This window comes from Hemicordylus capensis, chromosome 3 (assembly GCF_027244095.1).
Source record: "Hemicordylus capensis ecotype Gifberg chromosome 3, rHemCap1.1.pri, whole genome shotgun sequence".
NCBI classification, from domain to species: Eukaryota; Metazoa; Chordata; class Lepidosauria; order Squamata; family Cordylidae; genus Hemicordylus; species Hemicordylus capensis.
Window position 1 is genome coordinate 350,232,459 of NC_069659.1, and position 24,463 is coordinate 350,256,921.

At 46.4% G+C, this 24,463-nt stretch overlaps 1 protein-coding gene across 1 annotated transcript in view; it reads right to left on the reverse strand.

Moving 5' to 3' along the window:
- Positions 1 to 555: 555 nt before the first annotated feature.
- LOC128350628 (cytochrome P450 2J5-like) overlaps positions 556 to 24,463 on the reverse strand; it is a 68,635-nt gene continuing 44,727 nt past the window's right edge. Inside the window, exons 7-9 of the mRNA XM_053309018.1 lie at positions 13,731 to 13,918; positions 4,546 to 4,687; positions 556 to 746 (exon numbers count right to left, since the gene is read on the reverse strand). Of these exons, the coding sequence (XP_053164993.1) occupies positions 556 to 746; positions 4,546 to 4,687; positions 13,731 to 13,918 (521 nt within the window). The remainder of the gene's footprint in view (positions 747 to 4,545; positions 4,688 to 13,730; positions 13,919 to 24,463) is intronic.

Consider the following 24,463-nt stretch of genomic DNA (forward strand, 5'->3'; position numbering starts at 1 on the left):
TGGGGGACTAATATTGAACTGCATTTGCCATTTTGTCACCCACTCACCCAGTTTGCAGAAAACTTTTTGTAGCTTCTAACAATCCATTTTGGATTTAACTATTCTGAATATTTTAGGATCTTCTCCAGATTTGTCCACTCTGCTGCTTACCCCAACTTCTAGATCATTCTGTTGGGCTCTGCATAGAGTACCGTAAGTCAAAACCAATTAGAAAACTGATTCCAACACTGATTCGATTACCATGGAAAGCTTATTCAGTTAGCATACATTTTGGAGAGAAATTAAAACATTTAATGACTGCAAGTATTTTTGCAAATCAGGTGCATAAAAACAAGTTTGGAACAGTTACATTTGTCAGTTGAGAGTGACTGAATTGGCAAGAAAATTAGCTCAGTTGAAAAGGAATTATGGAGATATTTAACATAACCAATGAGTTCTGATTATGTATATGGTTAATAACAGGGGTAGGCACCTTGACTCTCAGCTGTTGTTGAACTACAATTCCCATAATCCTCAGCCACAATATATTGTGAGCCAAAATTGCCTAACTCTGGTTTATGATGTACTGCAGCGGGGAATAGCACAGAACTTAAAAGGATGGGGATATAACGTGAGCCCTGGTACAATCTCTTCACTGAGTCTTTCCACTCCTTCTGGCAGTTGAAAGGTGAATGCCCTCAACAAGCTTGTGTAGAAGATGAATATCTCAATGTGCGCCAGTTGCTCTCCGATACATACACGAGCCCCTGAAGAGAAAACAAGGCAACACATAAGTAATAAGCTATTCCACCAAAACTCTAGAGAACCCATATCTCAGTTGGCAACTAGATTCAACTGTGGTCATATTCACACATAACATTAAATTGAGGTTGGAGACTGTGGAACCTGCGGTTGATTTTTATAACCGTGAATTGCATTGCAGATGTTTGTCCAACCACAGCCCGGCAATTTCCATTATCAGAGCAGTGCAGCTCTTCCCTCTTCCTGGTCCCAGAGTCCACATAAGGACATAAGGACAGCCCTGCTGGATCAGGCCCAAGGCCCCTCTAGTCCAGCATCCTGTTTGACAAAGTGGCCCACCAGATGTTGCTGGAAACCACAGGCAGGAGTTGAGGGCGTGCCCTCTCTCCTGCTGTTACTCCCCTGCAACTGGGACTCAGAGGCACCCTGCCTTTGAGGCTGGAGGTGGCCTATAGCCCCCCGACTAATGGCCGTTGATAGACCTCTCCTCCATGAAGTGATCCAAACCCCTCTTAAAGCCATCCAGGTTATTGGCTGTCAGCACATCTTGTGGCAGAGAATTCCACAAGTTGATTATGCATTGTGTGAAAAAGTACTTCCTTTTGCTGCTCCTAAATTTCCTGGCAATCAATTTCATGGGATGACCTCTGGTTCTAGTGTTATGTGTGAGAGAGAAAGATTTCTTTCTATCCACTTTCTCAACACCATGCATGATTTTATAGACCTCTATCATGTCTCCCTGCAGTCATCTTTTTTCTAATCTAAATAGCCCCAGGTGTTGTAGCCTTGCCTCATAGGAAAGGTGCTCTAGGCCCCTGATCATCTTGGTTGCCCTCTTCTGCACTTTCTCCAGTTCTACAATGTCCTTTTTAAGATGTGGTGACCAGAATTGTACTCATCGCTCCAGGTGTGGCTGCACCATAGTTTTGTATAAGGGCGTTATAATATTAGCTGTTTTATTTTCAATCCCCTTCCTAATGATCCCTAGCATGGAATTGGCCTTTTTTACAGCTGCCCTACATTGAGCTGACACTTTCAATAAGCTGGTCACCACAACCCCAAGATCCTTCTCCTGGTCAGTCACTGACAGCTCAGATCACATCAACGTATACTTGATGTTGGGGTTTTTCATCCCAATGTGCATCACTTTACATTTTCCAGTATTGAAGCACATTTGCCATTTTGTCGCCCACTCACCCAGTTTTGAGAGATCCTTTTGGAACTCCTCACAATCACTTTTGGATTTCACTACCCAAAAGAGTGTGGTATCATCTGCAAATCTGGCCACTTTGCTTCTTACACCTGCTTCTAGATCACTTATGAATAAATTAAAAATCACCGGTCCCAGTACAGATCCCTGGAGGATCCCACTTCTTACTTCTCTCCATTTATCCCTACCCTCTGTTTCCTGTCCTTCAACCAGTTTGCAATCCATACATGTACTTGTCCCCTTATCCCATGACTGCTATGTTTTCTCAGGAGTCTTTGATGAGGAACTCTGTTGAAAGCTTTTTGGAAGTCCAAGTATACTATGTCAACTGGATCACCTTCATCCACACACTTGTTGACACTCTCAAAGAACTTCACATATTTGCCACGTCTTTGCTCCTGAATTGACACACGCACCTGGTGAAGAATCCAGCATGCATTTTGCCTCTCATCCTCATGCCTCCAACTGATTGGGTTTTTGAAAAACTGTTGTTTCAGGTACATATTTATCTATTAAAATTATTTAATCCAGTAACTGTGCTTTTTGAAAATAATATGCAAGCTTTCTCTGGTTGTGCAGAAGTGGTTTTGTGATAGCCACAACGGCGAGCCAGTTAGCTCTCTGCACAGCCAGAATGCAAGAGAAGAAAAACACATATGTAGGTCTGGTCTGGGTTAAGCTTTAAGCATCACAGCTTGAACATGTATGTGGAGGAGGAATCAGTTCACTCTTTTTCTCCCCCTGAAGCCGACCCATGCTACAGAATATAGCAGAACAATGCTTGGGAAAGGGCTATTATCTATCTATCTATCTATCTATCTATCTATCTATCATATTTTTACACTGCCCAAAACTTATGTCTCAGGGCGGTTTACAAGAAGATTAAAAGTAAAACATTAATTAAAAACAAAAAATTTAAAAGAGATTTAAAACACAATTTAAAATTTTAAAAAAATATTCTAAAAACAGCATTAAAACAACAATCAAAACAGTATCAGTTAAAAGTCGGGCTCCCAGGGCCCAAGCTGTTTAGGGCTTTATAGGTTATGACCAACACCTTGTATTTTGCCCGGAAACATATTGGGAGCAAGTGTAACCCCTTCAATATGGGAGTAATACAGTCTCTCCTGGATGACCCAGAGAACAGCCTGGCTGCCGCATTCTGCACCAACTTTAGTTTTCGGACTACGTACAAGGGCAGCCCACATAGAGTGCATTGCAGTAATCCAGTCTGGAGGTTACCAGCAGATGTACCACTGTTTTGAGGTCATCTAACTCAAGAAATGGACGTAGCTGGCGTATCAGCCGAAGTTGATAGAAGGCACTTCTGGCCGCTGTCTCAGCCTGGGACACCAAGGAGAGACTTGGATCCAGAAGTACCCCTAGAATGCGTACCTGTTCCTTCTGGGGAAGTGTGACCCCATCCAGGACAGGCAGATCAAAATTGTCTCTTGAGTTCTGACCCCGCACAATGAGTACTTCCGTCTTATCTGGATTAAGTCTCAGTTTGTTATCCCTCATCCAGCCCATTACCGACTCTAGGCAGGCATTTAGGGAGGTTATGCCCTCTCCCAATGATGCTGACATGGAGAAATGGATTTGGGTGTCATCAGCCTACTGATAGCACCCTGCACCAAATCTCCTGATGATCTCTCCCAGCGGTTTCATGTAGATGTTAAACAACATCGGAGACAATACGGAGCCCTGAGGGACATCTTACAGAAGTTCAGATTTTGAAGAACAGCAGTCTCCAAGGGACACCATCTGGAACCTACCTGAGAGGTAGGAGTGGAACCACTGCAAAGCAGGGCCTCCCACCCCCAACCCCCTCAGATGCTCCAGAAGGATACTATGGTCGATAGTATCGAAAGCCGCCGAGAGGTCCAGAAGGACCAACAGAGTCACACTTCCTCTGTCCATTCCCAGTAAGAGATCATCCATCAAGCCGACCAAGGCAGTCTCTACCCCATAGCCAGCCCAGAAGCCAGTTTGAAATGGGTCTAGATGATCCATTTCCTCCAAGATTGTCTGGAGCTGGGAAGCCACCACCCTCTCAATTACCTTGCCCAGCCACGGAAGGTTGGAGACAGGCCTGTAGTTACTCAGCTCTGAGGTATTCAAGGTAGGCTTCTTTAGAAGTGGTCTAATAATTGCCTCCTTAAGACTAGCATTAGGAAGGGGAATGTCAAAGGTTGGACTTCAGCCATCTGCAGTTAAGAGGATCTTAAATAGTTGGGCTGGAAAAGGTGTCTGCTGAGTGCTGGGACCTTGCAGCAATGCATAGCAGTCACTGGACTGTGAAAGGTGAGCAGTTTGACTCAGAAGAAGGCTTACACCCAAAGGTCTTATAATTTTGTAGGCTATAGTGCCTTTGGGGTGTGTGTGTTCTTTCTTATCATTGCCCATTAATCCTTCAGTGATTTAATGCCTAAAATCACAATATATTTCATATTTTATACTAGTCAAGTAACTTTGTGACTACACCCCATTGTTCTTTGAAAGTTTAAAATCTACCTCCACCTTATTGGAACTATCACAAACCTCCACCTTATTGGAACTATCCAATCAACATGATAAATCACTTCTGCATTTACCTGCGCCAAATGGCAGAAATGCTTCTCTGGTCACAAACTGTCCATCTTTGTCCAAAAAATGATTTGGGTTGAATTCTTCAGGTGTGTCCCATTGCTCAGGATCAGTAAGAACAGACGTCAGATCTGGAACAATAAAGGTGCCCTGAAAGGAAGAAACCTAGGTTGGAATAGGGCAGCCTAACAGCAACAGCAACAGCAAGGCCAGATATCAAGAGTCAGGCAGCACATCATGCCAGGAAGCAAGAACTTGTGGCTGGATAAGTCTCTCTAGGACAGTTGTTGGACCAGCAAAAGCCAGGCCTGATGTGAGAGCCTTTGTAGCATGGAGAAGCCATACCCCTACCTGTCCTGTCTGAAATGCCTTGCTTTAGAGGAGACCTTGGTTCAGGCTCCTGAGAAGAGCCATCTATGGGCAAGCCCCAAGAAGGTAGCCGTGCACTTCTCCTCTGTTGCTGTATCTCTGCATGGACAAGTTGCTGTCTCCTGCATGGGCAAGTCATTGTCTCTGTCATCTTGTGGGTGAGGCAGGCAGTTCAAAGGCAGTAGCTGGCTGGGCCCTGGGACCTGCTGGATCCAGTGTTCTGCTGGATCCAGGTTCTACAGGGGCACCAGTTTCTGGTGGTGGCAGAACCTCTGCAGGAGTGGCAGGTTCAGAGGGTAATGTGGCCTCAGCTGGGGTGGCAGCTTCAGGCATTTGCAGGGCCTCTGCTAGATTGGTGGGTTCAGGTGGCAGCAATACCTATATGGGAATAGCAGGTTCAGGTGGCTCTGGCAACAGTAGCATCATGGACTTGATAGCGGGATTGACTTCATCTAGTGCTGCAGTGTCTCCCTCATCCTCAGAGCCAGTGGCCTCCAGACCAGCTCTGACAGGAGGTTTGGGGAAGGCAACTCTAACAAGGTTGCCTGGGCTATTTTGAAGGGACTGCACCTTGGAATTCAGGGGAGGGAAGACAAAGGAAATGACCCGGGAGAACCCTCTGAGCCAGAGTGTCCCCCACTGTGTGTTGCTATTAGGGATGTGTACGGAACTGGCTGGCCCTGTTCGAGTCCATACTGGACTTGAACGAGACTGGGCAAGTTCAGCCCGGCACCCCGTCAAACCCCCCATTCAGTTCGGTTGGGGGGGGGTTCATGAACATTTTGCATATATATATATAACACAGTACTCCCTTCCGGGGCGTTGCTGGAGGCGTTGGGTGTATGTGTGTCTGCAGAGGTTCCCCTTCCCCCACCAGCTTTACTTATGTCCCCCTCCGACTGGTTCGGCCGGCTGTTCCACCACTTTTCATCCTTCTCCCAGTGGTGTGGTGGCCATTTTGGGCGCACCTGAGCAATTGGCCTCTGCAGGGCCTGGAATTTATTATGATGAACAAGCTCCAGAAGTGCATTTAAGTGTAGAGGCATTTGGTGTCTCGGCACCCAACAGGTTCACGTGGGGACACTGATAACTCATTTTTTAAGATGAGGAGGTGAAGGTTTGGGGAGGTATGAGGAGGAAGGCGTGAGGGTCCTGCGCAGCAAAAAAGTGTTTCCAGAAGAATTGTCGCTGGAGCCCCAATTTTATGGCCTAGGCAACTGCAAGGTTGATTTCGGCTGGATTGCATGATGTCCCCCCCTTCCCTCCTAACTATATACACTTTTCATTTTTTCTTAAGTTTATCATGATTTAATATAATAAACGTGATTTCTTTTAATGTGCTGGACAGAAATACTAAAGTAAAGATTAAGACAGATTTCAGAAGGGGTCAGAAACTTGTTTTTGTTCATTGACCACCTTTTTCCGGGCTAATCCTTCCCATCTAGAAGCAGAGGCTATAGCTAAAGGAAATTAGAATGCAGAGGAATTAGGGAAGGATGTCAAAAGGCGCTGTGTGTGTGTGTGACTCCAAATCTATGTTTAATTTAAGATAGAGACTGGCTGGAGCCAAGGTGGCGACTGGTTAACAACTTGACTCACGAGCTCCTGCCTCGACCTGGGCTCTACCACCCCTCCTGAGCATGCCTTCCAGGGACTTGCCTCCTCCCCAGGCGGAAGAAAAGACCTCACAACAGCCCTGCTAACAAGAGTCCTGCCAATGATAGAGGAGGACGTATTGGAAAGAAGAAACAAACCAAGCTCAACTCAAGAACAGATTCATGGCTCTAGGCTAGGAGGCCACCTCCCCCTCAGACAAAGAGGCTTCTCCATGCATGCTGACTATTAAACAAGGCGCACCCAAGCTGTCATGGAGGGATGCTCCTAGTAACTCCCCAGATCAGAGAGATAGTGGCCCGATAACTTCCAGCCATGCATCCTGTACCTCATCTGATCTAATTACCCAACAACTCAGCGACATCTGCATTATCTCAGCAGAAAGTCTGATAGCCATTTTTGGCTGGATAAATATCATCACCAAGAAACTGGATAGTCTGAGGCAGGCTTTTGACCAATTTATAGCCCAAACATCAAGGGGTTAAAAACACTTTGGAGCATGTTGTCAATAAACCCCAACCAAACCCTCCCTTCACTTCTGTCTCCACTTCTCTATGTAAGATGTCACCAGGCTCCTTGGGAAATAATCGTCAATCAAATTGTCAGCGTGAGCATTAAGAAAAAAAGAGTGTCCTAGAAATTCCTCGCAGTGCTCGTCATAGATGGACAAACCACAAGGAGATTACCCACTCTCTGTCCTACTTTTCAAACACACAGCCAGAAAACATTGGCTTAAACTCGTACTTCTTTCTGCCTACTCACCCACACTTCAGAAGGCTTTTCCTAACCTTTCAAAATGCAGAGCTGGTGACAAAGTTGGCAAGCCAGCCAGCCAGGACACTTGCTTTCTTATGGCTACAAACTTACTCGTGTTTTTGCAAACCCTGTAATTAGAGATCTTATCTCTGATCAAGAGATTAATAGCCCTACCATTGAACCCATTAGCTTCAAAGACAATAAATCTCCTATCTGTGGAAAAGACAAACAAGCTACTACCAACCTGTCTGGAGAATTCCAACTGCATAAAGCCATTCAAGATGAACTAAACCATTTAAAAATCAACTGCTTGAAGCAAAAAATAATACTAAACCCCTGATGCCTCCAACTTAGCAATCAGGACATGCAGAGAACACCACACTTACAGATTAAGTCTCTGACATGGACATTCAACTCCCAAAAGCAATCTCAAATCATTCCAGCTGCTTAACCTCAAAACCATGCCACTCAACAACCCTCAAGAAACCCCTCTCACACCTGCAATCCTCCCAAGCCACGAAGTGGGCAAGGGACCACTGCCTTGCAAGAACTGCACCCTGGAATGCTACTTGCCAGTGATCCACATTTTGACAAGATCACTGCACTGCTGGTCTCAGGCAGCCTGCATGAGACAGCCACCTTAGGGAGGGGTCTCCATGCCCCCCCCCCACATCATCCCCACAATTAGATGAGCCACAATTCATCTTGGATGCCCCAGAGAGTTTGTCACACTCCCATTTCCATTTGACCCCCATCCTGAGCCATGATCATTTGGAGGATGAGGTTGCTTTGGGGCAGTCATCGGCTCAGAAGCGTCAACAGGTGCATACATCCCAGGATGTAGGGCGATTGACAGAAGTAGGGGCCTCCGCATTGCCCCATTTGATCCAGCTCCTCTCTGTAACCAAAGAGGACATTAATACACAAGGCATGGGCCCAGGAACTGTCCTTGACAGCAACTCCTTCTCTGACACCTTTACCAGACTAATCTCTCCAGAAAGTTTGACTGCATCACAGGAACCATCAACCCAACCTGAAGAGATTTCTTGACAGGGAGAACTGACGCTCATAGAGGTGGGTGCCCAGAAACCTGTAAGTGCTCCACCTATCTCCCTTCAGGACTTATGCCTCCCACACTGTTCCTGTGTGGATCCGTCGACATGACAGGATTCCCCCCCTCCACAACAATGACATCCAGTAGACCAAGTAAAGTTGGCCTTTTAACGTGAAATATGGCTGGAATTCCTCTGTCACAGACCCCTCCTTCAGAAACAATCTCACTTCCCACGATATTATTCTGATCCAGGAATCCTGGACATCTGGGGAGTTACTACTCAATGGATTCCACTCATATACAGTTGGAGCTGTACTGGGGGCAGGCCATGGCAGAAGTAAAGGCGGCCTGTGTGTGCTTGTTGCTACCTCTTTATGCGCATCCTTGAAACTGCTCACACCGCTCAAGCAATATGCTATGGCAGTTTTGATTCAATTCAGCCGCTGCAAACTGCTGATAATTAGTATTTATCTCCCTCCACAATGGAGGAACCTACAGGTGAGATCAAGGTGGACTGAACTTGAAAACTACGTAGCAAATCTCCTCTCCATTCCTGATGCATATGTGGTGATGGGTGGTGATTTAAATGCTAGGCTGGGTCCTGATGACCATACTTCATACACTCAACAGAGGGCTTATCTACCCAGCTCTGACGTGGACGGGCTCCCTCTTATCTGCCTTTCAAAGGACCAAAGTTCAAATTATGCGGGTGTCTGTCTTAGTCTTATGACCATCAGACTTAACCTCTTCATTTTGAATGGCTCGCTTGAAAATGACCATCCCACCGAGTTCACTATCTGGCCAGCTCCAGAATGAGCCTGATCAATTACTTCAATCACCTCATGGAACCTGCCCCCCCCTCCTGTTGGAGAGATTTGAGTTTACCCCTAAATTTGACAGTGATCACCTCCCCATCTCACTCCTTCTAAAGCCTTTCATTCATCAGTCTCACATAGAGAACTATTATAATCCCACCATATCCATGGCAGGAAGAACATATTGCCATGCAAAATGGTCTCCACAAGTGGATCAGGCGCTAAGTGAGCTACTTGCCTCTTACCATCTGCAGTGTATCCAATCACCCCTACTAATCAATGACCCTACTTGTGCACCTTTGGAGTCCTACAGTGCCCTAGTCCAATAATTACAGCACCTCCTCACTCCTAAGAACTGCAAGCCACATGTACAGCATCAACAGGCTTCCAAGCATTGGTTTGATAAGGACTGTGCTAACACCAAAGAAGCCCTTACCAATCCACAGAGACAGTGTAGGGGTGTGCACAAAATTGGCTGGCCCGGTTTGGTTTGAGGCCGAACCAGCCTTGAACCCAACTGGGCAAGTCTGGTCTGGAACTCCCTCGAACCCACTACTGGTTTGGTTTGGGTTTGGGGGGTTTCGCTGACTGCAAATGGTTAACTTTTTTTTTTACCTTCTACTCCCCTCGGGGGAGTTCCTGGAGGCGGCTGGGGGGGGGTGTCCATGGAGGTTCCCTCTCCCTCTGCCGTCCTTCTAAATCACCCCTTGCCCCGTTTTGGGCACTCTTCAGCCGGTTTTCGGCCTTCACCCGGTGGCCATTTCTGTGAACGTGAACATTTGCCATTACAGAGATGAAAAATGTATCTTCTCCACCCCAGGTATGCTGGGAAAGGAGGCAGAGGAAAGGTTGTGGAGGTACTGGAGTTCAGGCAGGTCCTGGTGGTCTGGAAAGGTTTCTTTCCTGCTGGTGTGTTCCTAGGAGAGAGGATGGGTCTTACGTTTGAGAAATAAATGGGATGGGATCCCACAAGAGCAGGGACCCACCTGCTTCACCAGAATTTCCTGCAGCCCTTCCACATGGAGGTCCAGTGTTGGGGAGGGCACTTTTGCTGGAAGTATAAGGCATTGAATGTGCCCAGAAAATCCATCCTGGGCTGGGAAATGTTACTGGGATGGAAATGGGGCAAGACTTGCATCACCCGCTCCCTCTGGGCTATTCTTCTGAAGTGGTTTTACCCCAATCTTTGCCACCTGCTCTTTTCCCACTAACGGCAATAACCCAACACAGTCGTAGAGGGAAAGGGGACACCTGCGCTTTCTCTCCTTTTCCCTTTCTTGCTCATATTCACATTAGGTTTTCCGGATTGGGGAATCCGGTCTGTGGGGAAGGTGAGAAATCGCATTAATCATGGGGGAAGAGGGGGAGCCAGTTCCTTCACCTCTTGCTGGCCTATTATCCTCCCCCTCTCCTTTTTAATTGTATTGTTTCATTTTGTTTTAAAAGTGGGTGCCCTTTTGTTAACATGAATCCATAGCAATCTAGTTAACCGAAGGAAGGTGGCTTTAACTTCATTTCTGTCCTGTTGGTTTTGGAATAAGAAATCAAGTTAGAACCATTCCGTATAAGCGGGTTGTGAATTTGGGATTGTGGATTCCAGCCCGAGAGAGAACTAACTGCTCCAAGAACGGAGTTGTATAAACACCATGCTGTCAGTCTCCACACCCTTTTTACTGGGCTGATTTGAAATTGACAGCCACCTCCTGCCCCGCCGGCCCTTCAGTTTAGAACCAAAATCTATCCAAAGGATGCCAGCCAGGTTTTCCTAAAGAGCCGGCTTCCTCCCCTCCCCTCTAATTATCCAGTTTGCCTTGGGGATGGGTGGGGATTGTTGCATTTGATGGAACCAATAAACAAAAATTGTGGGCCGGGAAGGCGTTATGGGGTCGTTTTGGGGAACAATGTGGAAAGGGAGAGGGAGGCATGGAAGGGTCATTTTGTCACAGATCATTTAGTCAATTAAAATATTGTCTTAATAATAGAAAAGGGGTGGAGGGGCCAAACACCCGCTATTCTCTTCAGGCTATGAGAGGAGTCACTCTCATTTTTAGAATCATTTATTTGAGAGACATTTGAAGAGCTGAGAGCTTAGAAAGGGAAAGATGCTCTTTGGAGTCCATCCTCAGAAATATTCAGCCTGTGTATACTGTGTGTATGGGAGGGAGAACCCCAATGCAAAGCAACCTACCCATGGCAAAAGTCATGAAGCCCTTGGATGCCCTATGAGAGGAATTCGATTCTTTCAGGCATTCCTCCCTGTTCCAACACAGAGAATTTGCTAAAACATCTGGGTCCAAAAAGAGAGGCTGAGACAGCAGAAGTCCCCTGAATTTTGGTCAAGGAACTGGATGTGAGCGAATGGCTGGCCGGGGCCAGAATTCCAAGATTAACACTTAGACTGTATGGACATTAATGGGTAAACAAAGGTAAACAGACCCTCTATGTTGTGACTGCTTTTGCTTTGAACCTGCTAGCAGAATGCAAGGGAGAGTCTTCCCTTCTTCCCCTCGCCTGCTGGCCTCCACCCAGAGGCACATGCAAAGAACCTCGCCTGGTCCTGACCACTTGACTCTTCCAAAGACTTTAAATTAGGGTCTGATACAGCCCTCCCTGCGCTCCCTCCCCCTCTCCCCGCCCTTTCTCTCTGTCTGGGCTGCTACAAGTTCAGGGGGAGAAGAAGGGGAAGGGAGATGGGGGAGTGGCCTCCCTCCCCCGAAGCTGTTGCCTCGGGGGCCAGACAGCATCTCCCTTTTATTTGAAGCACTTATTGATTTGCTGTTGTCATCTTTGACAATTGAAAGAATTTCTTATCTGAGAACTTGGATTTGGCTCTCAGCATATTCTTAATTACCATATCACTGCTTGGGAGAGGGAAAGACACGGGTGGGTGGGTGGGAGAGAGTGAGAGTCTTAACAGTAAGCCAGTTGGCCAATTCTCAACTTTCCCTAATGATTTCAGAAACTCTTTCTTCTTGCATGTCCCCTCTTGCGCGTCCTCAACAAAACACTTGGAGATCACTTCACAGTCACCCTGCCTCCTGTCCAATGAATATAAGAGAGAATGAAAAGAAATATGCACAGGACCTGTAATGGCTTAATTTGACAAAGGCTCGCCAGGTTTTATTCCCAGAACCTGTTCTGAATGTCTGGCTCATGAGAGCAGAAAGTTCCTCTAAGCACATGCAAAGTGCATTTTTGTTGCTGTGGTGAGCTATTGGGTTCTGCGTTGGATTGGACAGATAGTGCCTCTTTTAGATATGATTGTGTCTGTCTATCAGTCTAACTACCTAGTTCCTTCTGTTTCCTACGTATCTTGCCATCTGTCTCTTTTAGGCAGTCCCAACCACTCTGTGTTTCTGCAAAGGAAACAAGGCGAGAACTCCCTTAAAGTCGTTCCTTCTTCCTCGCCCCTCCCCAAACCTTCACCTCCTCGTTTTAAGAAAATGAGTTATCAGTGTCCTCACGTGAACCAGTTGGGTGCCTAGACACCAAAGGAAACTCTACACTTAAATGCGCTGATGGGGCTTGTTTGTCACAATCCATTCCAGGCCATGCAGAAGCCAATCGCGCAGGTGCACACAAAATGGCCACCGAGCAGCCGAGAGAAGGCCGAAAAGTGGCGGAACAGCTGGCTGAATCGGCCGGAGGGGGACATAAGTAAAGCTGGTGGGGGGAGGGGGAACCTCAATGGACACCCCCTACCTCCAGGAACTCCCCAAAAGGGAGTTAGGTTAAAAAAAATTAACTGCAAAATGTTCGCAACCCCCTCAAACATTCAAGGGGTGTTTGGTCCAGGGTCAGACTGAACAGGGGGTGGTTCGGTTTGACCCTGAACTGTTGAACTGAACTGGTTCAAACCTGTTTACACAGCCCTAGTTGCTACTGCTTCCCATTTCCCAGTCTCATTGGTGCAGCTCTCAAAATGCAGCCTAGGAGCTGGTTTAGAGTCTGTCTAAGATGGCTCCCGGGTTGCTCTTTGATGTCTGCATCCCCCAAAATTTGGGTGGGGGCTATGGCAACATACCATGTGGGTCCCATAGGGACAGAGGGTTCCCTGTGATGATTGCCTTTGCTTTCTCTCTCCTAATTTCAAGCCTTCAAAAAGCTGCCCGGACGCCCACTTAGACAGATTTTCTCTCTAAGCCAGATCCTGGGCTTTATTTTGAGGGCTGCATCCCTGAGATTGGGAGGTGGGGAGCAATGGCAAATCCTGCAGGGGAGCTTCAGGGTTAGAAAGTTCTCCATGCTTGTTACCATTGCCCCCTTCCCTGGATTTCAAAGTTGTACTGCTTTTAAATCAGCCGTGTCTGACAAGAATGTCAGAACTAAAAGTAGCTCAGACAGGACAACAGGAATTTTTGTTGAACTTTCAACTGTTGGAGCTCTCCACTGTCATGTCTGAAGTCCTTATGACAGTGCCCCCAAATGGGCATATTTGGTCCAGCATTCCTACCAGACCAAAACGACTACACAGCCCTACCCTTTGCAATGTGGTACAAGTTTTTGAAAGAACCAGGATTTCTTGCCTTACAGGTTTTTACAGGTTCTTGAGATACAGAAGTGCAGCCATGTCAATGTTCTGTACCTTGGGTATGTGAAAACCATACATGTTCACATCCTTTGCAGTCTGTCTGGAACCTCCAAATAATAAGATATGTCTGTAACGCATGATCTCATGAATTACTGCATTGGTATAGGGTAGTTTCTTCCGATCTTGATAGCAGATTAAGCAAGAGGAACTCAAAACATCTTCTATTTCCTTTTGGACCTTATCTGAAGAAAAGAGTAGAAAAGGAGGCTTCATTTTGGACACTGCATTCATCTCAGGAAAGTCAGGCAAACACGAAGAAATTAAGAGGCTGGCACACAGCACAGGGCAGCACAGGCTGGCACAGGAGGGCGGAATGAGGAGCACAGGAGGGCAGAATGAGAAGCTTTTCAGCAACTCACCCGTCCAAACAAACAACTTAAAATAAAAACTTAGAAAATAGGGGTGTGCAATTCGGTATTTTCAGTCTTTCGGTTCAGACCCAAACCGAAACACCCCTGTTCTGTTCTGTGCCTGAATTTTGCTCACCCGGATTCAGGTTTACCTGAATCAGAATCTGAATCGATTCGGGTAAGAAAAATGGGTCCTGGGGCCAAAAGAGTGGGGTGTGGTGGTAGTGCCCAATGGTTGGAGGCTACCACCCAAATTTCAGGGGAATTGGGCAAAGGGCTGATTCTTGGTGATTTTTTTGAAGTTTAGTGTCTTTGGGGCAGATCGGGGCAGAAAGTGGGATCTGGGCCAGAAGAGTGGGGTGGGGTGGTAGTGCCTAATGGGTGGAGGCTACCACCCCAATTAAAGAGTGATTGGGCAGAGGGCTGATTTTTGGTGAATTTCTGAAGTTTACGTGTTTTTAAGGTTTTCCCCCATTAGGTAGAATGGGGGGTGTATCGCTTCACGTCAGGGGGAAAGGGGTGGCCTAGAGTGGTGTGGGGTTGGTGGTAGTGCCGGGTAGGGGCAAGGAAGCTACCTGAATTTTTTCAAAGGATTTGGGCAGAGGGCTGATTTTTGGTTAAATGTTGAAGTTCATGTCTTTAAGGTTTAGATACTATGATAGCAAATTAGAGTGGATTCATGGTGTGTCATTGAAAATCTCATTTGCTGTCATAGAATCCACACTCAGAATACCTCAGAAACAACAGAACCCTGTACGCCATGGGTTAGAAACCCATGGGGGTGGTTGGCACCCTATGTGCACTACACCACCACTCGCTCTGGCCCACCCCATCACCCCCCAAGTGCACTTATGGGGCTGCTGAAAGCTCCAGTCTATTATAACTTATGAGAAAAAACCTTAAAGACGCGTAAACTTCAACAATTAACCAAAAATCAGCCCTCTGCCCAAATCCTTTGATAAAATTCAGGTAGCTTCCTTGCCCCTACCCGGCACTACCACCAACCCCAAACCACTATAGGCCACCCCTTTCCCCCCGATGTGAAGTGATACACCCTCCATTATACTTAATGGGGGGAAACCTTAAAGACACGTAAACTTCAGAAATTCACCAAAAATCAGCCCTCTGCCCAATCCCTCTGCAATTGGGGTGGTAGCCTCCACCCATTAGGCAGTACCACCCCACCCGACTCTTCTGGCCCCAGGACCTTTTCAATTAAAGTAAAAGGAAAGCAATTTCTGCATTGAAATCAATGGAGGCAAAAAGGCGGGAAATTCAAAGAGACGTCAAATTGAAAACGGAGGGGGAAGAAGAAGACAAGGCTGGCACTTTTCTAGGACACAAAAAGGGGACCCGAAACACCGAAAAATTTGGACCTGAAACAGGGGTGATTCGTTTCGGGTCCGAAAATTATCGGGTCTCATCATGGGTGATTTGGTTCGGCTCTGAATCACCCGAAATTGGTCGTTTCGGGCACAGATCGTTCTGTGCCCGAAACCTTTTGCACATCCCTATTAGAAAATAAATTAAAAGGATGGTGGTAAGGCTGTGGGAATGGGGAAGGGGCAGGAGGTTTAATGGGACTGGGACAGAGAGAGAAAGAAACAGAAAAGCAATACAGGACATGTGGGGGGGGATGTGATTGGACAAATAATAAATGGATAGGCCAGAGACCTCAGGCCCAAAGGCCTGGGTGGGCTTCCTTGGCCTAGAGGAGAGGGGCAGAGAGAGAGACACTCAGAGGGGTAGAAAAATTAAATGCAGGGGGGGAAACACAGAACAGAAGGTTTAAAGGGACTGGGACAGAGAGAGAGAGAAACAGAAAAGCAATACAGGACAGATAATGGGGGATGGGATTGGAGAAATAATAAATGGATGGGCCTGAGGCCTCTGGCCCATCCATTTATTATTTCTCCAATCCCATCCCCCCTTATCTGTGGGGGGGCCAGGGAGAGAGAGAGACAGACACAAACACTCAGGGAGGATAGAAAAATTAAGAACTCCCCCTCTAAGCTGCTTGGGTTCCCATCTAAACCCTGATTCAACAAGAACTGTGTAGAAGCCAGGAAAGCCGTTAAATCTACCTATCACATTGACAGTTCTAGTACAGGAGCAGATGCCGTGGAGGTCCTTCCATACCTCTTACATCTCAAGAGACAATGCAAACACCTAGTGACACTCAAGAAGAGAGAAGCTATGAGGGCCACTTGGTCACGTCTCATCCAGGCAGCCAAAGCAAAGGACTCATTCACTTTCTGGAAAATCACAGCCAACTCTTCTTACAATGGCTTGGCTCAGATAGACTCTCACATCCCTCCAGTGCTCTGGGAATTGCAATTTCAGAATCTATATGGAGACACCACTGTGGATTTGCCCCCCCCCCACTAGATATAAAAGACCTGCCCGGTTGGCCGCCAGTTACTACAGCAAAGGTTGAGTCTCTTGTCTCCCTCGAAGGCCCCCAGGGAAGACCTCATCCCTATGGATCTTCTAAAAAGTAATCTGAAGTGGTTGGCCCCAGTTCGCACTTTGCTATTTACCTGCATTGATTCTCATGGCCACATTCCCAAGAACTGGGGGTTGGCGATCATTGTCCCCATATTTAAAAAGGAAAGAAGAGATGACCTGCCAACTATAGGCCCATCAATCTGCTCAACACCATCAGCAAGATATATGCCAGACACCTACATGGGAAACTCAAGGACTGGTTAGAACAGGAAAATCTGCTGGTAGATGAGCAAGCAGGTTATAGGGAAGGCAGATCCACAATTGATTAATGCCTGGTGATCCTACATCTCATCAAAACATATTCCTCCAACAATTCTGCATCCCTTTATGCCACCTTGATAGATCTCAAGGCCGCTATTGAATCCCTATCCCGAGTTAAGCTAGGGGAGAAGATGGAATCTTCTTCAACAGATCGATGTCTGCTCTACCTAATTCATACCCTTCACACAGACACGACACTCAGGGTAAGGTGTAGCCCCCAAGGACACCTTATGAACCATATCTCGACCCAAAAGGGAGTCAAACAGGGATGTATTCTGTCCCCACTTCTTTTCAACTTTTACAACAGTGCCATAGTAAGCCATCTTAGGATTTGAAACTTTCATCCCCACATGCTGGGCAAAAGAAGCATTTCCACCCTACTATAGGCTGACGATGCGGCAATCCTCTCGAGGACCCCTATATACCTCAGAAGGGCATTTATTTATTATTATTTATTATTTATTTATTTGATTTTTATACCACACTTTCAAAAATGGATTGGGGTGGTTTACACAGAAAAATAATACATAGATAAGATGGATCCCTGTCCCAAAAGGGCTCACAAATTAAAAAGAAACATAAGATAGACACCAGCAACAGTCACTGGAGGTACTGTGCTGAGGGTGGATAGGGCCAGTTACTCTCCCCCTGCTAAATAAAGAGAATCATCACGTTAAAAGGTGCCTCTTTGCCCAGTTAGCAGGGGTTAGCATTGGCAACACTAGCACAGTTCTGCAAGAGTGAACAACTTGAAATTAATTACCAAAAAACCAAGGTCATGGCCTTTGCCAGAAGACCCAAGATCCGCCACTAGAATATTGACAGCCACAGAATAGAACAAGTTGCTTGCTTCACATACCTGGGGGTGGTCCTTCATTCCTCTGGCACAAGAAAGGCCATTGTGATCACGTCGCCCTCACTGCACAGAGAAGCTCCACTGCCATTCTGAAGTCCTTACGGACTAGAGGGGGCCACGACGTACCAGCAGCGCTTAAACTATTTGAGGCCAAGCTGCTGGCTCAACTACTCTATGGTGCCCACCCGGGAACCCCCTTCAACCTTGCCTCACTAGAACATGTCCAGTCTAAATTCCTAAGAACGGCCCTACAAGTGCCTTGCTGTGTCTCCAGTGCTACTCTATGCCTGGAATCGGGTATGATAAAAGTTGAGGCCAGGGTGTGGATGACCGTTCTCAACCAATGGCTCAAACTAGCTCTCAGCCCTCGGGGTCCGGACCCTCTGATCCTACAGGACAATTTCCAATCCTCCTAGAAATGGGTGTTCTGGAATAACATGGCGCTACTGAGCTTCTCCCTGCCCCTTCTACTTGCTATGGGCTGTGACAAGGCAAAAAAGGCCATCAAACAGAGGATTTTGGACACTGAGTGACAGGCTGTCCTTAGTGGGGCACCAGCTTCCTGTCATCAGAAAGGCTTAGATTCACCTTCTCCTCTGCTGCATACTTGACACAGCTGGAAATCCCAAGCCACAGAAGGGCTTTCTCCATTGCCTGTTGTCATGCCCTTCCCTCCACAGTGCTGGAAGGCAAATACAGAAAGCTAGGAATCATGGAAAGACTTTGCCCCTGTGACACTGGGGAGGTGGAAACCACAAAGCATGTGGTTTCTCTTGCCCCCTTTATAAGGACAGTAGTGACATGCTTATACTTCCACTGCTCCTCAAATACCCTGGCCACCCTAGTCAAGCTTATACCAGTATGCTGCTTTCGGATGAAGATCGGGCCTTCACGTATAACACTGCCAAGTTCTGTGCGGCAGCGTACAAGATCCACCGGGCCCTGACTGCCAGTCCATAACCATGTATTAGTCTTGTACTGATTTTAGCCACTGTCTGTTTTACTTGCCTGCTTCTCTCTCAGCCACGTATCCTGTCCTACATATTTAGACATCCCATCCTATAGTTTAAATACCTTATGTTTTATCCTCTCATAGACAGATGCATATAAATTTGAATATAAATGTATTGACCTTGTACTCATAGTTTTGCCTCTGTGCTCTCCCTGTCTATAGATATAATTCTCTAAAATGTACCCATCACTAATCCCATGTGTGGCAGCTCTTGCAAGAGTCAGAATCAGAATCATTAATGTTACGGCCACAAGCCAAAACAAAAGAAAAAGATTACAGTTATACAGCAGTAAATAGAGTATATTTGATTAAAACAGTTTAATCATAGTCGGTGCCAGGAAAGCTCTTATTATTTGTTATCAGAAGTACAAAAGAACTTCTAGTGGGCATGATGCTCAGATTCTGCTGCAGGAGAAAAGACGGTATAAGCACTTGTTAGTGCATTTTTTTAAAAAAAGATGCTGTGAAGGAGAATTGGAAGAGGTTAGCCCAGGCTGTTAGAACGAAAGATTCATCATTATTCCGGCATTAAGTTAAACATTCCTCCAGCTATAATTTTACCACCTCAGGCTGTCACATCCACCCTGAAGTGTGGGAAAAATACTTCTCTGATCTGTATAGGGACCCTAATGCTTGCTCTGGATATCTTTCTTATGAGATTGAGTCTACACCCTTGTGGGCTCCAGTTTCAGTCTCTGAAATTCATTCTTTAATTGAACAATTAAGAACTGGTGAAGCGCCAGGGGAAGATTTTATCCCCTGGAAGCAATTAAAAATAACCCGGATCGGTGGGAACCAATCCTGGCCTCATTTTTCACCTATATAGATAGGACTGGCCAAATCCCCCAAACGTGGAGGGTTGTGGTTGTTGTTCCTATTTTTAAGAAGCCTAGGTATTTGTAGGGGGGGGGCATTTAATAGTGGAGCTTCTGTTTTAATTTGTCCTGGGTGAGACAATCTTAGAATGTGTCTGGGCTTAACTGGAGATGGGGAGACAGGGGGCGTGTCCACTGACTGTGGGGTGGCCATTCAGGTCGTGGTGGGGAACAGAAGAAGTAACCTTGGCAGGTCAGCGGGCCGTTACAGGGGAAGGGGACTTGGAAATGTAATAGCTGTTTCCCCTTCCGGCTGTCCTGCCAGCTCTTTGACCTTGGGGAGCAGTGCCAATCATCCTTGGAACCTCACCTTGCTCCTCTGTAATGCCAGGTCGGTCCAGAACAAATCAGAAACCATCCATGATTTGATTCTGGATGAAGGTGCTGACCTGGTATGTATTACAGAGACCTGGCTGGGGTTGGCTGGGGCCCAGTGTGGTCCCAGCTTCTTCCTCCAGGCTACTCTTGTTGAGGAGTGGGTGAGGGACCATGGGTGGGGAGGTGGAGTGGATGGCTGTCATGTATAAGAATAACTTTTCCCTTACCAATATCCCTGTTACAGTGTCGGACCATATCAAATGTGTGTACTTAAGTCTGGGAACCAGGGATAGACTGGGACTTCTGTTGGTGTACCGATCGCCCCACTGCTCAACGGAGTCCCTAACTGAGCTGACGGACTTGGTCTCGGACTTGGTGTTGGAGTCCCCCAGTCTAGTGGTGCTGGGGGACTTCAATGTTCACTTTGGGACCGATTTGTCCAGGGCAGCTTGGGAGTTCATAGCGGCCCTGATGACTATGGGCCTATCTCAAGTGGTCTCAGGGCTGACGCACATTGCTGGTCACACTCTTGATTTGGTCTTTCACTCTGATCAGGGTGGTGTTCTGTGGGTGGGGAATCTTGTGATTTCCCCATTGTCATGGATGGACTATCATCTGGTTAAGGTCGGACTCACAATCACTTCCCACCCTCACAGGGGAGAGGGACCAATTAGGATGATCCACCCGAGAAGGTTATTGGATCCAAAAGGATTTCAAGAAGCCTTGGAGGGATTTAGTGTTGGGTCTGCTGGTGATCCTGTTGATGCCCTGGTGGAGAACTGAAACAGCAAACTCACTGGGGCAGTAGACATGATTGCTCCTAAGCATCCTCTCCGACCTGCTTCAAAATTGGCCCCTTGTTATACAGAAGAACTACGGGAGCTGAAGCGTTGAGGTAGATGACTGGAGCGCAAGTGGAGAAAGACTCGGCTTGAATCCGACAGATTGCAACATAGAGCTCATTTGAAGACCTATGCTCAGGCGATACGTGCGGCAAAGAAGCGATTCTTTTCTGCCCATATTGCATCTGCAAGTTCACGTCCGGCAGAGTTGTTCAGGGTTGTGAGAGGGCTAGTGAGTGACCCTCCTCCCTTGAATCAGAATCTGGAACCATAGATTACCCGCTGTGCTGTGTTTAATGAATTCTTTGTGGGGAAAATCTCTTGTATTCGGGCCGACTTAGACTCTGTCTCCACAATTACCTCAGTGTCTGATGTGGAGGTGTCCAGCGACTCCTCTTGTGTGATTAGGTTGGATCGTTTCCAGTTTGTGACTCCTGAGGATGTGGACAAGCTGATTGCAATGGTGCAGCCTACCACCTGTTCTCTTGACCCTTGTCCGACATGGCTTATATTATCTGGCAGGGGGGTTGTTGTAGAGGGCCTGGTAGAGATTATAAATGCGTCTCTGAGGGAAGGTAGGATGCCTCCTTGTCTTAAGGAGGCAATTATTAGACTGCTTCTGAAGAAGCCTACCCTGGATCCCTCAGACCTGAACAACTACAGGCCTGTCTCCAACCTTCCGTGGTTGGGCAAGGTAATTGAGAGGGTGGTGGCCTCCCAAGTCCAGACAGTCTTGAATGAAACTAATTATCTTGACCCATTTCAAACTGGCTTTTGGGCTGGCTATGGGGTGGAGACTGCCTTGGTCAGCCTGATGGATGATCTCCAATTGGCAATTGACAGAGGAAGTGTGACTCTGTTGGTCCTTCTGGACCTCTCAGCAGCTTTTGATACTATCGACCATAGTATCCTTCTGGAGTGTCTGAGGGGGTTGGGAGTTGAAGGCACTGCTTTTCAGTGGTTCCACTCCTACCTCTCAGGCAGTTTCCAGATGGTGTCCCTTGAAGACTGCTGTTCTTCGAAATCTGGAGTTTTGTATGGTGTTCCCCAGGGCTCCATATTGCCTCCAATGTGGTTTAATATCTACATGAAACCGCTGGGAGAGATCATCAGGAGATTTGGTGCAGGGTGCTATCAGTATGCTGATGACACCCAAATCCATTTCTCCATGTCAGCATCATCGGGAGAGGGCATAACCTCCCTAAATGCCTGCCTGGAGTCGGTGATGGGCTGGATGAGGGATAACAAACTGAGACTGAATCTGGCTAAGACAGAGGTACTCATTGTGCGGGGTCGGAACTCGAGAGATGATTTTGAACTGCCTGTTCTGGATGGGATCACACTTCCCCAGAAGGAACAGGTACGCAGTCTAGGGGTGCTTCTGGATCTGAGCCTCTCTCTGGTGTCCCAGGTTGAGGAGGTGGCCAGATGTGCCTTCTATCAGCTTCTGCTGATATGCCAGCTGCATCCGTTTCTTGAGTTGAATGACCTCAAAACAGTGGTACATCTGCTGGTAACCTCCAGACTGGATTACTGTAATGTGCTCTATGTGGGGCTGCCCTTGTACATAATCCGGAAACTACAGTTGGTCCAGAATGCGGCAGCCAGGTTGGTCTCTGGGTCATCTCGGAGAGACCATATAACTCCTGTACTGAAGGAGCTACACTGGCAGCTGATATGTTTCCAGGCAAAATACAAGGTGCTGGTTATATCCTATAAAGCCCTAAACAGTTTGGGCCCTGGGTACTTAAGGGAACGCCTTCTTCGGCGTGAACCCCACCGCCCACTGCGATCTGCTGGAGAGGTCCGTCTGCAACTGCCACCGGCTCGTCTGGTGGCCACTCAAGGACGGGCCTTCTCCGCTGGTGCCCCGAGGCTTTGGAATATACTCCCTAGTGAAATAAGAGCCTCCCCATCTCTGACAGCTTTTTAAAAGTCTTTAAAAACACATCTCTTCACCCAGGCTTTTAATTCATGTTGTTTTAATTGGTTTTAATTCTGTTTTAATTTTTAATTTTAATTCTGTTAAAATTCTATTTTAAAATTTTTAAATTTTTGTAATGTGTGTGTCCCCCCCCCACCTTTTTGTCATAACGAATGTTTTATTTTGTTTTTATTTTGCTGTAAACTGCCCAGAGACATAATTTTTGGGCGATATAAAAATGTTTTAATAAATAATAAATAAATAATAAATAAAGAAAGGTACACGTGTCAATCCGGCCAATTATAGACCCATTAGCTTACTTAATATTATAGGTAAGCTTTTTGCAAGACACTTAAATGATAAGTTAAATGATTGGCTGGCTCACGAGAACCTTCTTGCTGATGAACAGGTTGGTTTTAAGGAGGATCGATCTACTACTGTTCATTTTTTAGTATTGCAGCATCTTATTGAGAAATACTCCTCTGTGGGTACGACCTCTTTATATGCTGCCTTTGTAGACTTGAAGGCAGCTTTTTATTCCATTTCACGGGTTAAGCTTTGGGAAAAACTGGGGATTTCTTCCATTAACTTAAAGTTAGAAGCAGCTTTCAAGGGCATCTAAGGAGTGCCATTGTGACCCAGAGAGGTGTTAAGCAGGGCTGCATTCTTGCTCCACTCTTGTTTAATTACTACATAAATTCCATGGTGGATCAACTTAGCCTTTTAGACTTCCACCCTCTTAAATTTGCAGGGAGGCATATATCTATCTTGCTTTATGCAGATGATGCAGTTCTCTTATCAAGAACTCCTACTGGCCTTAGAAAAATGCTGAGTGCATTAAATCTGTACTGCAAGGAGGACAGTTTGGAGATCAGAAAACCAAAATAATGGCTTTTGCAAGGAGACCTAAGAGTCGCACTTGGAGGACTGAGGGACAACTTATTGAACAGGTATTATTTTTAAGTACCTGGGGGTAGTTTTCCATGCTGGGGGCACTAGGAAGGTCCACATGAATTATGTAGACTTCAATGCTCAGAAAAGCTCGCTTGCCATTTTACAGTACTTGCGATCAAAAGGTGGCTATTACTTACCAGTGGCTTTTAAATTATTTGAAGCCAAGTCATTGCCTCAACTACTTTATGGAGCACAGTTGGGCTCTTTCTTAAATATAGTAACTTTGGAATATGTGCAGTCAAAATTCTTGAGAACTGCACTTAATACCCCAAGATCAGTTTCTAATGCTGCCATTCATCTGGAAACTGGCTTTATTAGAGTGGAAGCCAATGTTTGGATTACAATACTTTGCTACTGGCTTAAACTAATCTATCATCCAGTTGCCTGCCCACCCTAATTTTTCAAGACAATTTTGGCTCCAGGTGGATCCAGTCTATTGAGGCTAAAATAGCTACTCTGGGCCTCTCTGTTACAGTCTTCTCCAAATTGGGTTTTGATCAGGCAAGGCTGCTGGTTAAACAATGAGATTTTGATTCTGAACAGCAAAATGATCTTGGGAAGGTCTCTAAATTTTATATCTCGGAGGAAAGAAGATACCTAGTTTCCGCAATAAATTATTTTACTTGGCTGGAATTTCTGAGGTATAGGAAAGATTTTACCTTGGTTCGTTGCCACTGCTTACCCTCAGCGGTCCTAGAAGGGAGTTACAGAGGGGTTCCACTTACTGATAGACTTTGCCCTTGAGGGCTGGATCAGGTTGAAACTATCGAACATATTTTATTATTCTGCCTGTTCTATAAGGATATTCGTGAATCTTTCATCACACC